This window comes from Geotrypetes seraphini, chromosome 6 (assembly GCF_902459505.1).
Source record: "Geotrypetes seraphini chromosome 6, aGeoSer1.1, whole genome shotgun sequence".
Lineage (NCBI taxonomy): Eukaryota > Metazoa > Chordata > Amphibia > Gymnophiona > Dermophiidae > Geotrypetes > Geotrypetes seraphini.
The window spans coordinates 4,590,525-4,606,670 of record NC_047089.1 but is presented as its reverse complement, the minus strand read 5'-3'; the positions used below and the strand labels follow the sequence as shown (position 1 = coordinate 4,606,670).

The window sequence follows — 16,146 nt, the reverse complement described above, 5'->3', positions numbered from 1 at the left end:
AGCAAGCCACAGTGCAAAGAGGCACTACGAATTTGCACAGAGCAAGAGAGCAGGGCTTCTGGCTCCGCGGAAAACTTAGAACTGAGGCCACACTGAGGAGACGCATGCCCTGAGTCAGGCGGGAGGGGTACTCGCGCATGCGCGATACATTTGCAAGCTTGACGATCTTCAAGCAAGTCTGCTTGCAAGAACGTCCACTAGGGGGCTCCACAGATGACATCACCCACCTGTAGAGAATATGCTGCCTGCTTGTCCTGGGATAACCAACCTTTTTGATATATCTTTCAATCCTTAACCCTATTCCTCTGCCCTCCAACCCAGCCTGCTGATTAACCATTTCCCTTAACTGTATCCATGACATCCTGTTTGTCTGTCTTGCCTGTTTAGATTGTAAGTTTCAAGTTTCATTAAATTTTAATATACCGACCATCAACCTGCACCTAGCTGGTTTACAAAGCTAAAAAAGGTTAAAATAGATTTTTTTTGTAGGGGGGTAGGAGGAGGAAATGTTAACATTAATTAAACAAATTATAAATACAAACATGAGTTTGAGGGTAAAGGGGGGGAAGTTAATAATTACATCATTAAAAACAAATAATTAAAGGGAAGGGGGAATCAAACACTAGGAATGGGGATCGCTTCTTAAAAGCGGTTCGTGTAATATATACTGCTATGCTGTTGTAAAGGAAATATTTAGATGCTGTGGTATGTGTCTTGGAATAAGAAAGTTTTTAGTTTAGTCTTGAATTTGTCAAGGGAGTTTTTGAAGCGGAGTTGAGGTGGCATGGCGTTCCATAAAGTTGGAGCTACAACGGAAAAATTAGTATTTCTAGTATAGTAGAATTCTTTGATGGAAGGTATAGTCAATAAATTCTGGTCTTTCTGGTAAGGAAAGAGCAAAAGGGGATGATGAATTTATCAAGAAAAGATGGGAGACGCAAAAGTTTGATTTTGAAGACCAGCAATAAAGTTTTATAAGTGATAAGGTGGGTTATGGGTAGTCAATGTGCTTCTGATTGCCGTTTTTTGAATGAGCTGTAGACAACGTAATTATTTTTGAGTAATTCCATTATATAGGGAATTGCAGTAATCTAGATGATAAATGACCAGTGAGTGAATAAGGGTTGTGGTAGCATCAGTTTCAAGAATTGAGGTTAGAGAACAAATGAGCTGAAGTTTGTGGAAACAGCTTTTTACGATGAAGGTCATGGAAGGTTAAATCTTTGTCTAGAATAACACCAAATAATTTTATTTTGATTCCATTTTTACCATGCAAGATTTAATAGACTGTTTTCTTATTCTTTGTGACTATGTGCAGCACTTTGTGCGTCTGGTAGTGCTATAGAAATAATTAATAATAGAAGTAGTAGGAAGAAACTTTTACCACTTTATCTATCAATGATTGTAGTTCTATATTTACTATCACTATTTATCATTTCTATAACACTGAAAGGCATACACAGCGCTGTACATTTAACAAGAAATACACAGTCCCTGCTCAGAAGAGCTTACAATCTAATTTAGATAATCAGGACATATAGGGTTGGGGCGTTTCTTCATTCCCATCTCCTATCATATACGTATCATATGTAAACCACATTAATACTCTGTTTTGGGGTATATCAAAGTTTAAATAAACTTGGACTCCTACAGGCTTTCTTCTCACAATCAACTCTGGCAGAACCTGAAACCCTCCTATCACCCCTGCTCAAATGAATGACCAGTTCTCTAACTAGGCTCAGAATCCTCATTAAGCCAGCCCTATGCTGTATTTATTTATTTATTTTTAGTATTTATTGACCACTTAAAGCCTAAGTGGTTTACATTCAGGTAGTCAAGCATTTTTCCCTGTCTGTTCCAATGAGTTCACACTATCTAATGAAATGCCCATCACCACATGCTGGTTTCCTGGAGCTGCATGGGACCTCTTATAGGGCAGAGCTCACAGTGTCTCCATATGAAGGCCGAGTAGCACAACCCATCAGTACTGTACCAAAAAGGAAGGCTCCTATTTTCACAGAGCATTCCAATACACCACTCTAAATATCATAGGGTTAGTCTCTTCTGAAAGCATTTAAGATGCAATGTTTGCAAGGCTGAAATGTGAGCCTAACATTCTGTATCATGTGCAAAGTTAGTAACCACTATTCAAAGAAAAGGCCTGAATGGACCAAGAAGGTTTTCTCAAGTGAGAGCCAGTGGGTACTCTTAACTATTCAAAGCTTCAGACAGCCATGTACTATATTCCTGACAAGTCTTGGAACTGTGTGTGTAAATCAATAACATGTAAAAACTGGGGGAGGGAGAGAACTCTCCCAGAAGAGAAATTGTTTTACTCACTTCCAAAACCAGTCGTCTTGTTCTGTGCAAAGGCATTGCTTTGGGATGAGAAGAGTCCACCACCTCCAGTGTTGGCAGTACCAAACAGGCTGCTTGTGTTACCAGTGGATGTGCCAAAGCCAAAACCAGTGGTTGAAGAGGAAGTTGCTGGTTGGCTAAATGTACTGGCCCCAAAAAGGCCACCTGAAAACATAAAAAACCCACACAGAAGCTTTTGACACTCAACAACTGTCAAACCTCTCTCTGAATTGTGTGTGAAATTGAGTCAAATGTATATATAAGTTGTGACACAAGAACTTATCAGAGAAAATATGTGTTTGACTAGATGTTTTTATCTATGCTGAAAGCTACAAAACAAAAAGGTCATCCACATGCATTACAATTTCATGATTAAATTGTTTTTTCCTTTGTTATTTCTAGGCCATAGACCAGGGGTGTCCAATGTCGGTCCTCGAGGGCCGCAGTCCAGTCGGATTTTCAGGATTTCCCCAACGAATATACATGAGGTCTATTTGCATGCACTGCTTTCATTGTATGCTAATAGATCTCATGCATATTCATTGGGGAAATCCTGAAAACCAGACTGGATTGCGGCCCTCGAGGACCGACATTGGACACCCCTGCCATAGACGTTAGAAGTCCACCCATTACTGTCCTTGGGTTCCAACTACTGGAGATGCCATCAAAGTTCACTCGAGCCTGTCCAAACCATCTCATCGTTTGCAGGATTCAGACCATGAAAGTCTGCCCATCACTGTCCTCATGTTCTAAATTGCTGGGGCTCCCAAAGTCCTCCTAAGCCCATCATAAACCAAATTGCCATATAGAGCAAATCTGCCCAATACCGGCCTTAGTACTTCAATTTATACCAATTATTTTCTAATTAGAGATCTTCTGTTCATCCCACTGTTTTGAATTCCATCAGTTTTTTTCTCCACCACCTCACTAGGGAAGGCATTCCAGACATCCTCAACCCTCTCCATGAAAACAAATTTCCTAACATTACTCCCAAGTCTAGCCCACCACAACCTCAATTTACGTTCTCTAGTTTTACCAATTTCCCTTTTCTGGAAAAGATTTGGTTCTATATTAATACCTTTCAAGTATTTAAACGTCTGTATCATTATCACCCCTGTACCTCCTCTCAACCAGAGTATACATTTTCAGGTCTTCCAGTCTCTTCTCGAACATCTTTTAGTGAGAACACCCTACCATTTTCATCGCTTTCCTCTGGACCGCTTCAAGTCTTCTTATATCCTTAGTCAGATACATCTGAGATTCCATTTGCTGATAACAGAATTGAATACAGAAGCTGTCCAGTTTGATAAGAGTAGTTTTCTAACTGGTGTACACCAGTCCTCGGGATCAAGAGATACCAACAATTGTTTAAACTTTCTGATCGGCTTATTCCTTTTAAAGGAAGCATATTAGAATGCACTGTCACTCAAGTATGAAAGGCCTCTTTCACATGGGTTTTTAATTTTTGTTTTCTTACTTTTATTTGGGAGGGGAGGAGGTGGTAGAAGTAGAAAAACTATTTCCTTGTTCATGTGGAGAGACAACGTCACCTTTGGCAAGAATTTAGCATGTATTCAAAGAATAGCTGTGTTGCGACAACACAAAGTACAGGGCTCTTGGTAAAGGAGGAACTTCCATCAGAAGACCCTCCTCCAGCTCAATACCATGGAACTAATACCTCTGCAGAAGAGGCGCCAAATGTTCTACTCAAAGTATTTCTTCATACCAATAAAAGACCGGAGGACTCCATCCGTGCTCTCAACAAATACTTGAAGCAAATTTCGAATGGTCTCCCTAAGAACCTTATTACCATTATTGGAGAAGATCGACTGGCTCTGTTCTCTAGATCTCAAAGAAGCCTATACAACACATTTCCATCCACCCATCCCACAGACAATAACTTTGCTTTCAAATGGGAACATACCACTTCTAGTACTCCCATTTGGTCTGGTATCAGCACCCAGAGTATTCACGAAATGTTTAATGGTTGTGGCTGCAACCCTCCAGGTGGTCCCTTATCTAGATGACTGGTTGATCAAGGCCATGACCTCAAAAAGCTCCTCTAACCATGAATTCAACAGTATATCTCCTGGAACTTCTCATATTTGCAGTCAATTATGAGAAATCTCATTTACAACCCACACAAATTCTAGAGTTCATTGGAGCACTTCTACAACTACAAACAACTCAAGCTCGTGCCTTCTACCATAACAGAGGCTCCACACTCTAATATAATCTGTCAAAAAGTCTCCAGTCTCCAGCACATAATTGCACATCAGCGCCCAAGACAAAGATCTGGGTGTCACAGTAGACAATACACTGAAACCTTCCACCCCCTGTACTTAAAAAGAATGTCCTCATGCAAGCCAGAGGCACAACCCAAATGTTTGACCACAGAAGTGGAAGTGAAAATCCTGGATAAAGTGTCAAATACCAAAAGCAGTATTGGATGTGTACAACTCTTCATCTCTGCTAGAATGTTAACCCTGCTTGAGACTATGAACAAAGGCTCAGTGAAAAAACTTGCACTTCTGGAAGACCATATGCATGTATTTTACTATATAGCACCAATATACTGCTATGTGGGGGGAAAGAAAAAAGAATCCCTATCTGCCAAAGTGATCTAGCATTCATCCCCCAAGTGGAATGTTGTGGCCTCTCATATAATGAGTTAGCTGGATCTTATACTTTGCATTCAATTTCTTAGAGACAGGATAAACAGTGAGCAGATTCTGCAAACCTCAGAAAAGTCAACAGTTGTTTTTGATGCCTCAATGCATTTGAGCTCAGCATCTTTCTGCGGAAGGAAAAAAAAAGCTCCTCCTGAGTCATCTTCTGAATGAACCTCATCTAAGAGATGCCCTCATATTGAGGACTCATTTCAGATAGAATTCTGTAGAATTTTCATCAGTGTTGAATCAAGAATGGCCATCAACAGGATCCAACAGACTCTCAGTATGAGAAGCAATGGCATTTGGGGAGGAAGGCAAAAACAAATGCACTAGTTCTGCTCCAGCTCTAAATCAGTTGTAGACAGTGAAAATACTATCAAATGACAGATCTTCTATGTAGGGTAACTCCAGTCAAATGGGAAAGTATCCCCAAAGTCTCCTGACAAGCAAGCTTAAACAAATCCACACAGTAGCCCTTAAACTTGAACATCTTCGGTAGGAAAAACTATGGTTTGTTCTGAAAAGGACAAGGATATACAGAAAAAGGACTCCTCAACAACTGTGACCTACAAGAGGAGGAGAAATCTGTCACATAGGCATGGTAAAGGGTACTGCTGAAGATTTCTTGCCATGTCTGAAGATTCTGCACAGAAAGAAAGTGAATGGCACTGGGGAAGAATCTAAGCACTGCTTCTAACTAGCGATTACTACTGTACTGCATTTGTGCTCTAAGCACTTTTGCTCCAACTGCACTCCAGGCTCATTAGACTTAGGGGTTAATTATTCTCTGCTTAGAGACAGTCTGCAATGTAGAAATCACCATAAGAACATAAGAATAGCCTTACTAGGTCGGACTAATGGTCCATCAAGCCCAGTAGTCCGTTCTCATGGTGGCTAATCCAGGTCACTAGTATCTGGCCAAAACCCAAGTAGTAGCAACATTCCATGCTACCGATCCAGGGCAAGCAGTGGCTTTCCCCATGTCTTTCTCAACAGCAGGCTATGAACTAGAGAATGACACGGTGGATGTTAGCCACGGGTAACTCGCCAAAACAGTGGAGGGGGGAAAGGTGCTCACCACAGGTACGGGGACAAGGAGCGGTGAATGGCCTTGTCCCTGCAGTTAAGGGAGGGAATGTGCGCGGCCCCCTCTCTCCTTCCTTCCTTTCTACATAATCACTATAACAACAATACACCTAAATGGTCACGATCACCCAATATCTAAAACTATAAAAATATTAAGAGTCACCCTAGACACCCACCTGACCTTGATCAAACACACGAACTCGGTGACTAAAAAAGTGCTTCTCCACACTTTGGAAACTAAAAACGACCCAAAAATATTTCGACCCTCTATCTTTCAGATTATTGGTACAGTCACTGATCCTATCCACCTTAGACTACTGCAATATCATCTATGTGGGTATTCCTAAAAAAACAGTGAGAAAATTAAGAATAGTGCAAAACATGGCCGTCCGACTAATATTCGGACTAAAGAAAAGCGATCACATTAGTTCCTACTACAGAACTGCTACACTGGTTGCCAATTGAGGCACGGATCTTATTCAAGTTCTCCTGCTTTTGCTTTAAACAGGTGTGGGGAATGGCCCCAACATATCTATTACCTCACTTCGAACTTTACACCCCCATAAGGACAACCAGAAATCGTAACCTCTTTGCCTACCCGAAGATCATAGGTTGCAAATATAGAACCTTTCTGGATAGAACTTTTAAGTTTCAAGCTGGCAGACAGCAAACCTGGCTAGGCAACTTCACTGACAAAGCCAGGCAGACCTTCGGCACCTCTCGGAGAGAAATCAAGACCGCTCTGTTCAATAGATTTCCTAGCCAAACAATGCCCCCCTTTTGTTTAAAGCTTTTCTCTTCATGTTGATATTATGCTTCTTCTCTAACGGTATTCTGCTCTTCACTTGACTGTTCAGTGTCTTCCTCACCAATTGTATTCTGTAAATTGCTGGCCATCCAGCCCTTTCGATGTAACATGTTAAGATTATACTGTAACCTATTTGTACCCTGTAATCACTCAGTGACATCCTACCAATTCTTACCCTGTAATTCGCTGATTGTACAGCTCTCTTCACTGTAAACCGCCTAGAAGTCGCAAGATTATGGCGGTATAGAAAAAATAAGTTATTATTATTATCTACCCGAATCTATCTATCTCCCTCCCTCCCCCTTACCTTCGCGACACGTTTTAAGGTTTGAAACTTGTTGAAAGCCACAGGAGCGTACGTGTAGTTGCGTGCGCGAGTGTGTGGGCAGAAGCTTCTCCTCTGATGCAACTTCCGGTTGCGTCAGAGGAGAAGCTTCTGCCCACACACGCATGCGACTGCAGGCAGACTCTGGCGGCTTTCAACAAGCTACTCAAACCTTAAAAAACGCGCTGCGAAGGTAAGGGGGAGGGATGGAGATGCACGGACCGCGCGAGGGGTGTCGAAGGGCAGTGAGATGGCGAGAGGGAAGGGGACGGTGGTCCAGTGACGGTGACAGATTTTTTTTCCCCATGTCATTCTCTACTATGGACTTCCTCCAGGAAACTGTCCAAACCTTTCTTAAAGCCAGCTATGCTATCTGCTCTTACCACAACCTCTAGCAATGCATTCCAAAGTTTAACTATTCTGAGTGAAAAAATTTAAAAGTATTTCCCTCTAACTTTATTGAGTGCTCCCTAGTCTTTGTAATTTTTGGTGAAGTGAAAAATCGATCCACTTGTACCCGTTCTACTCCACTCAGCCGTTTCTTTTCCAAGCTGAAGAGCCTTAACCTTTTTAGTCTTTCCTCATACGAGAGGGGTTCCATCCCCTTTATCATTTTGGTCGCTCTTCTTTGAACCTTTTCTAGTGTCGGCATATCTTTCTTGAGATAAGGAGACCAGAACTGAGGTTGCATCATGAAGCGATACAGAGGCATTAAAACATTCTTAGTCTTGTTAACCATCCCTTAATAATTCCTAGCATCTTGTTTGCTTTTTTGCCCGCCACCACACATTACATTACATTACATTACGGATTTCTATTCCGCCTATACCTTGCAGTTCAAGGCGGATTACAAAAGATTTGACTGGCCATTTCCAGTGATGATCACATTACAGAGGATTTAACTGGACATTTTCCAGTGAGGATACAATTTTTTTTTTTTTTTTTTTTAGGGGGGGTAGCTGGAAAGAATTCTAGGGGATCTTACGGGTTGGGCAGAAGGTTTCATTATATTGTCTACAATGACACCCAGATCTTTTTCTTGGACACTAACTCCCAAGGTGGACCCTAGCATCCGGTAACTATGATTCGGGTTATTCTTCCCAATGTACATCACTTTGCATTTGTCCACATTAAATTTCATCTGCCACTTGGATGCCTAGCCTTCCAATTTCCTAAGGTCCGCCTGCAATTTTTCACAATCCGCATTAATTTTAACAACTTTGAACAGTTTAGTGTTATCTGCAAATTTAATCACCTCACTCATCGTTCCAATTTCCAGATCATTTATAAATAAGTTAAATAGCACCGGTCCCAGTATAGACCCCTGCAGCACTCCACTGTTTACTCTCCTCCATTGAGAAAAATGACCATTTAACCCTCTGTTTTCTATCCGATAACCAATTCCTAATCCACAACTGAACTTTGCCACCTATCCCATGACACTTTAATTTTCTCAGGAGCCTCTGAGGAACTTTGTCAAAAGCTTTCCGAAAATCTAGATCAGTGGTCTCAAACTTGCGGCCCGGGGACCACATGCGGCCCACCAGGTACTATTTTGAGGCCATCGGTATGTTTATCATAATCACAAAAGTAAAATAAAAGTTTCTTGATCATATGTTTCTTTAGCTATAAATTACAATATTATTATTAAGACTTAGCCAAAAGGAAAGATTTATAAACTATAAAGAGTTTTACCTCATGCAAAATTGTCATTTCTTTAATAAGACATTAACTATTTTTTTCTGCGGCCCTCCAAGTACCGACAAATCCAAAATGTGGCGCTGCAAAGGGTTTGAGTTTGAGACCACTGATCTAGATACACTGCATCAACAGGCTCACCTTTATCACACCTTCAAGTCAAGCAAATTGGTGATGCAAGATCTCCCTCGGCTGAACCATGTCCATGTCCATGCTCCTGTTAGCTCCTCCTTCTAGCCTCTCCTTCCCTTTGTGCCTTTAGTGCACTAGTTTTAGTGTTTTACATTTATCCACTATGATAGCACACATGTGGGCCCCTATGATGGTGTGCGTCAGTCAAGTTAGCTTTTTGCTCTCTTGTTCTGTCTAAAAGATCAAGCATTTGAGCTGCAGTTCTGCTGGCTTACTAGCTTACTTTGTCACACTGAGGGCTCATATTATCACTAATTAATTATATTGGTTTATCATTTATTATTTTTATGGCGCACCCATCCACCCAGTAAGGAGTTTCAGGTATTGCCTTTTTGAATTCGCTGCTTGTTTTGGTCCCCAGAAGTTACAAGAAACAGCCACTCCACTGAAGGTTTTTTTTTTTTTTTAATTCTTTACTCATTTTACATCTTACAACTTGCATAGGCAGAGGATATCAACAATCACAAAGAGCTAACTATAAGTTCTCTTGATTTTTCCATCTCCAAATCAGAAGGTCAATTCAGACAAATCTCTTCTGGTAGACATTCAAAAGCAACACTTATTCTTGAGCTTGACAAGACAAGGCAAACATTGGGAATGAGTATCTTTCTGCCCCATTTTCAGGCAAGAGGAAAATCCTTACAATTGAAGGTTATTAAAAAAAAATTCAGAATAAAAGCATACCATGACATGACAAAGAGGGAAAACAGAGAAGAATGAACAAATCTGAGCTGAAGAGCCTACTTTGTGCAGGAAGGGCCACATACCCAGGAACTCTGAAGTTCTGAGCTCTGGGAAGCAGTTTCTGACATCACTGATTATCACTCCCATGTGTGCCTAACTAAACTCTCCTTGCCAACAGAAAAAGAAAACATTTAGTATAAGCACATTTTTTGAGAGACTACCCATGACAGTGTAGCACCTGCCTTAACTTTATAGATGTAAGAGTACTACATTCCATACCTGGCTTGTTCTGAGTATTCCCAAAAAGGCTTCCACTAGGATTGCTTGCTCCAAAAGCAGAAGCTCCAAAGCTCCCTGCTGTAGTGGTGCCAAAGGCAGTGCCTATGAAACAAGACACAGTTAAGTGAGTTGCTCTACTCAGAAAAACTTCCCTTAGGGCCTGTTTCACCAAAGACTCAACACAAACACACAGGAAAAAAAAGCTTAGTAAATCAGACCAGGCAAATTTTCACATATCAATCTGAAACATACATTTCAAAAACCAGATAATATGCCAAATGACAGAATACAGTCAGCCCTAAAGAGTTTATTGTAATTAAAAACTAATTAAAAAGCAGATTCCTTAGTAGGAGGAAGAATTAGGAAAGGACCAACATACAACACCAGATGGCAGGATAGAACATAATTACCGTATTTTCGCGGATATAACGCGCACCATTGTAAAACGCGCACAGGGGTATAGCGCGCAGAAATCACGATGATATGTACAAAAACTTTTCTATACCGCGCTCAGGCATATAACGCGCATGCTGCCCGACTCTCCTCTGGCCACCCCGACTCTCCTTTCGCCCTCCCCGACTCTCATCTGGTTGCCCCGACTCACCCTGACTTTCGGTGCACTGCCCCAACTCTCCTCTGGTTGCCCCGACTCACCCTGACTTTCGGTGCACTGCCCCGACTCTCCTCTGGTTGCCCCGACTCACCGTTCACCCGCCCTGACTTTCGGTGCACTGCCCCGCCTCTCCGTGCCTGTCCCCCTTGAAGTCCTGTCCCCCCTTGAAGGTCTGCCTGTCCCCCCTTGAAGGTCTGCCTGTCCCCCCTTGAAGTCCTGTCCCCCTTGAAGGTCTGCCTGTCCCCCTTGAAGATCTGCCTGTCCCCCCTTGAAGTCCTGTCCCCATCCTGAAAGCCTGATGCCCCCCCTCGACGTCCGATTCTTCTCCCCCCTCGGCAGGACCACTCGCACCCCCACCCCGAAGGACCGCCGACTCCCCGACAATATTGGGCCAGGAGGGAGCCCAAATCCTCCTGGCCACGGCGACCCCCTAACCCCACCCCGCACTACATTACGGGCAGGAGGGATCCCAGGCCCTCCTGCCCTCGACGCAAACCCCCCTCCCTCCAACGACCGCCCCCCCCCAAGAACCTCCGACCGACCCGCGACCCCCCTGGCCGACCCCCCCACCCCCCTTCCCCGTACCTTTGGAAGTTGGCCGGACAGACGGGAGCCAAACCCGCCTGTCCGGCAGGCAGCCAACGAAGGAATGAGGCCGGATTGGCCCATCCGTCCTAAAGCTCCGCCTACTGGTGGGGCCTAAGGCGCGTGGGCCAATCAGAATAGGCCCTGGAGCCTTAGGTCCCACCTGGGGGCGCAGCCTGAGGCACATGGGCCCAACCCGACCATGTGCCTCAGGCCGCGCCCCCAGGTGGGACCTAAGGCTCCAGGGCCTATTCTGATTGGCCCACGCGCCTTAGGCCCCACCAGTAGGCGGAGCTTTAGGACGGATGGGCCAATCCGGCCTCATTCCTTCGTTGGCTGCCTGCCGGACAGGCGGGTTTGGCTCCCGTCTGTCCGGCCAACTTCCAAAGGTACGGGGAAGGGGGGTGGGGGGGTCGGCCAGGGGGGTCGCGGGTCAGTCGGAGGTTCTTGGGGGGGGCGGTCGTTGGAGGGGGGGGGGTTTGCGTCGAGGGCAGGAGGGCCTGGGATCCCTCCTGCCCGTAATGTAGTGCGGGGTGGGGTTAGGGGGTCGCCGTGGCCAGGAGGGTTTGGGCTCCCTTCTGGCCCAACTACACAAAGTACGGGGAAGGCGGGTGGGGGTGTCGTGGGGGTCGGCCAGGGGGGTCGCGGGTCGGCTGGGGAACGGGCGGAGGTTCTTGGGGGGGGGCGGTCGTTGGGGGGGGGGGGTTTGCGTCGAGGGCAGGAGGGCCTGGGATCCCTCCTGCCCGTAATGTAGTGCGGGGTGGGGTTAGGGGGTCGCCGTGGCCAGGAGGGTTTGGGCTCCCTCCTGGCCCGATATTGTTGGGGAGTCGGCGGTCCTTCGGGGTGAGGGTGCGAGTGGTCCTGCCGGGGGGGGGGATGTATCGGACGTCGGGGAGTCGGCCGGGCAAGAGGGCTTGGGCTCCCTCTTGCTCCGATCGTGGATGCGGGTGCGGGTGGGAGCGCGTGCGAGCGGTCGTTCGGGGTGGGGGTGCGAGCGGTCCTGCTGGGGGGGTGAATCGGGCGTCGGGCGGGGTGGGAACTATGTTTAAAAACTTTTGTATACCGCGCTCAGGCATATAACGCGCGAGGGGTATGCGCGGTACGTAAAATCACGTATAACGCGCGTGTTATATCCGCGAAAATACGGTACTTCAAGCAGTAGGATCAGAATGGAATTCTGGTTGGTTTTCAGTAGTACCATGCCCCTCCCTTTGGGGTTAACATTTGAGTTGATTGCCTCTAGGAAGAATAGGCCAATTTATCAGATGTTAACTGGCTCAGGGACCCTGGAACTAAGCCCTGCCTGCTCTTCCTATCTGCTGGTCTAATTTAACCTTACCTACACTGATGTCACCTGAAACCAACATGCCTTTGGAAGTGACTGGAATTTCTGATAGCTTCAGTGGCTAGGGCCAAGTTTATACTAAATTTGCTACCACTGTACTGTATGTTTACATGGTTCAGACAAATTAGCCCAGTTTGATTCCAGTAAAAAAAGGTTTGGGTTACGTTTTGTGAATCTGTTGATAAACTATTACAGTATACTGATGCACTAAACTAATTAAGGTTCTTCAAGATAGTGATACACAGGATCATACCAAAGGTTTATCAAGCCAGTACCCTGTCTCCAACTCACAAAGACCTATCAAGATCTCAAGAAGCAGACCACAGTTGAAGGAATACCTCTCCCATTACATATTAAATCTCTTTTGTCTTTCTCTCTTCAGCTTCACTTTGGCTAAGTGCTAATCTCCACAGACTGCACCATCCAACACCAGTTCCTAGGCCAGGCCAATTGTATTGGTTGCTTGAAAAGCAACATGTAGGCAGAAATGCATACTGCAGAGTTGGCTGGAGGAAGCCCCACCTTCCTTTTGGCAATGGAGGGCAGTGTATCATGCTCTCATGCTTCTGGAGGCACGGGCAAAGTCCTCCCCTTAACAACAATGTCGCTTCTGGATGACCTGGGACCATGCAGCTTTGTCTTGAATACTTTGCATTTATAAGCTAGGACAATGGAGTGTATTCAATTCAATGACTGGGGAGGGGGAGGGTTGGGTGGAAGGGGTAGGAGGACCAGAGAGACAGCCCTTATCCTGATTTTTGGACAGGATAGTTGCTAACATGTTCATAACCACTGTAGGTGTTGGTCTTAGTAGCAACTGTTTGATCGGCGGTGGAGTGGAGTCTAACAAGTTTATTTAAAATTTATTATGCCGCCCACTCAAGCCTTCTAGGCGGTGTACAAAAAGGTCATAAAAATATGCCATTTAAAACTCAATATAATAAAAACAAACCGAGGTAAAAGACAATTTTAAGAACAAAGATGAACATGAACGAAAAGGAAGAAGGGGTTGGAACGACAATTGATAGAAAGAGGACACTTAAACTAAACTAAACTAAACTAAGCCTTAAGTTTATATACCGCATCATCTCCACGCAAGCGGAGCTCGACACGGTTTACAAAGCTTAAAAATACAAGAAGAGGGGAGAGAGAGTTTACAAGGGCATATGAAAAGGGGGAAGTAGGAAGGAGATGTTATATATTAGAGAAAAGCCAGGTTTTCAGTTGTTTCCGGAACAGCTGGAGGGAGCCCAGGTTTCGCAGCGGGATAGTGAGATCGTTCCAAAGGCCCGTGATTTTGGAGAGGAGGGATCTTCCCAGTTTGCCTGCGTGGGGGATGCCACGTAGAGAGGGGAAGGATAGTTTATGTCTGTGGGCGGATCTGGTGGTAGCAGGCGTTTGGGCGAGGAAGGATAGAGGGATTAGTGGCGGAAGGATGCCATGAATTATCTTGAAAGCTAGACAGGAGCATTTGAAGTGAATTCTGGAAGGTACAGGGAGCCAGTGGAGCTTGGTAAGTAAGGGGGAGACATGATCAAATTTGCGTTTAGCAAAAATCAATTTGGCCGCAGTATTCTGGATGAGCTGGAGTCTGTGAAGACTTTTTTTTGTTAGGCACAGGTAAATGGCATTACAGTAATCGAGTTTGGATAAGATGATGGATTGTACCAGGACGGTAAAGTGTTTTTGGTGGAAATAGGATCTAACTTTCCTAAGCATGTGGAGGCTGAAAAAACATGATTTTGCCAAGGAGTTCAGGTGATCGTTTAGGGAGAGGGAGGAATCGATAATGATGCCGAGGACCTTGCTTGAGAATTCAAGGCGAAGAGCGGGACCTGTGGGTAGAGTGAAGAGGGTGGGCAGGTGTGCTAACTTTGGGCCGAGCCAGAGTAGTTTTGTCTTTGATTCATTTAATTTCATCTGAACAGAGAGGGACCAGGCATGAAGTCTCATTATGCATGAGGTGATGTTCTCTTGGAGGTTTGTAAGGTTCTGGTCTGTTTCGAGGAGGATAAGGATATCGTCTGCATATGTGTACATTGTTTCAAGGGGGGATAGTTTGAGAAGCTTCAGGGAGGTCATATACATGTTGAAGAGGATAGGGGATAGGGGAGAGCCCTGTGGGACCCCGCAGGATGGTGTCCACGAGGTGGATTTGGAGCCGTTTGCGTTGACAGTGTAGGAGCGTGCGCGAAGGAAGTTTGAGAACCATTTTAGGACAAAGGAGTCTATTCCTATCTCGGAAAGTTGGTAGATTAGTATGTCGTGGTGCACGACGTCGAAAGCTGCGGAGAGATCGAACTGTAGGAGAACAGCAAATTTGTTTCGGGCGTGTAGTTGTTGCACCTTTGAGATTAGGGAAACTAGGAGGGACTCGGTGCTGAAGTTGGGCCTAAATCCGAATTGGTAGTGTTGGAGGATGGAGAATCTCTCTAGGTAAGCGGAGAACTGGGTAGCGACTATGGTCTCCAGAAGTTTTGTTAAAAGAGGGATGTTGGCTATGGGGCGGTAGTTCGATGGTAAGGAAGGGTCGAGATCGGGTTTTTTCAGAAGAGGGGACAAGGCAATGTGGCCCATTTCTGAGGAGAACAGGCCCGATAGTAAAGCTTTGTTTATAAGGTTTGTAAGGGAAGAGATGGCCTGCGCTGGGATGTTTTCGTAGAGGTAGGATGGGAAAGGGTCTAGGATGCACTTGCAGGATTTAAGTTTCAGGCAGAGTTTAGAGATCTGGGGCTCGGATACAGGTTCGAAAGTAGTCCATGATCTGTCAGCAGGGATAGGGTCGGAGTCTTTCAGAGGAAGAGAGTTGTAAGAGATAGCTGGGGGGAACGAACTCTTTATGGTAGAGATCTTCTCGTTGAAAAAATTAGCTAAGTCATTTGGAGATGGGAGGGTGGGGGAGGGGGAGGAGTCGTTTTTAGAAGTTAGGTTTCGCCAGATGTGGAAGAGTGTACTGTTTTGGTTTTTTGATCTGGAGATTTTATCTCCATAGAAGATCTTCCTAGCTTTTTTTAGTATGGAGTTGTAGGATTTGATGTTTTCTCTCCAGGATTGCCTATCTGAAGGGGATTTCGATTTTTTCCATCTTCGCTCGAGGGCTCGGCATTTCTGTTTTAGTTCCCTGTGGTATGGGAGATACCAGGGGGCCTTGTGAGAGTAGGAGATGGATTTAGTGGCTAGCGGGGCAAGAGCACGGTACGTGGTTTCCGAAAGAGTCACCCAGTTGTGCCAGAATGCGTCTGGGACCATGAGAGTGGGAAGAGGAGGGAATTTGTTGAGGAACTGGGACCAGAATAGTTCACTAGTGATTTTTTTGCGGTAGGTGATGGAGTTTGAGGCTCGGGTAGGGGTACCAAGGACTGACATGAAGACAGGGAGGCAAAAATGGCCTAGGAGGTGATCAGACCAGGGAACAGATTCCCAACGGGTCTCAACCGTGGAGGTTTTGTGCTCAGTCAGGTCAAGAAAGCTGATGATGTCGATGGAGTGCCCCTTTTCGTG

At 45.0% G+C, this 16,146-nt stretch overlaps 1 protein-coding gene across 6 annotated transcripts in view; it reads right to left on the bottom strand.

The window, feature by feature from the left end:
- NUP98 (nucleoporin 98 and 96 precursor) overlaps positions 1–16,146 on the bottom strand; it is a 330,912-nt gene that overhangs the window by 272,888 nt on the left and 41,878 nt on the right. For all 6 annotated transcript variants that reach the window (XM_033947374.1, XM_033947378.1, XM_033947379.1 and 3 more), the window contains 2 exons: positions 10,103–10,204; positions 2,341–2,523 (listed from right to left, as the gene is read on the bottom strand). In XM_033947374.1, coding sequence (XP_033803265.1) covers positions 2,341–2,523; positions 10,103–10,204 — 285 coding nt within the window. The remainder of the gene's footprint in view (positions 1–2,340; positions 2,524–10,102; positions 10,205–16,146) is intronic.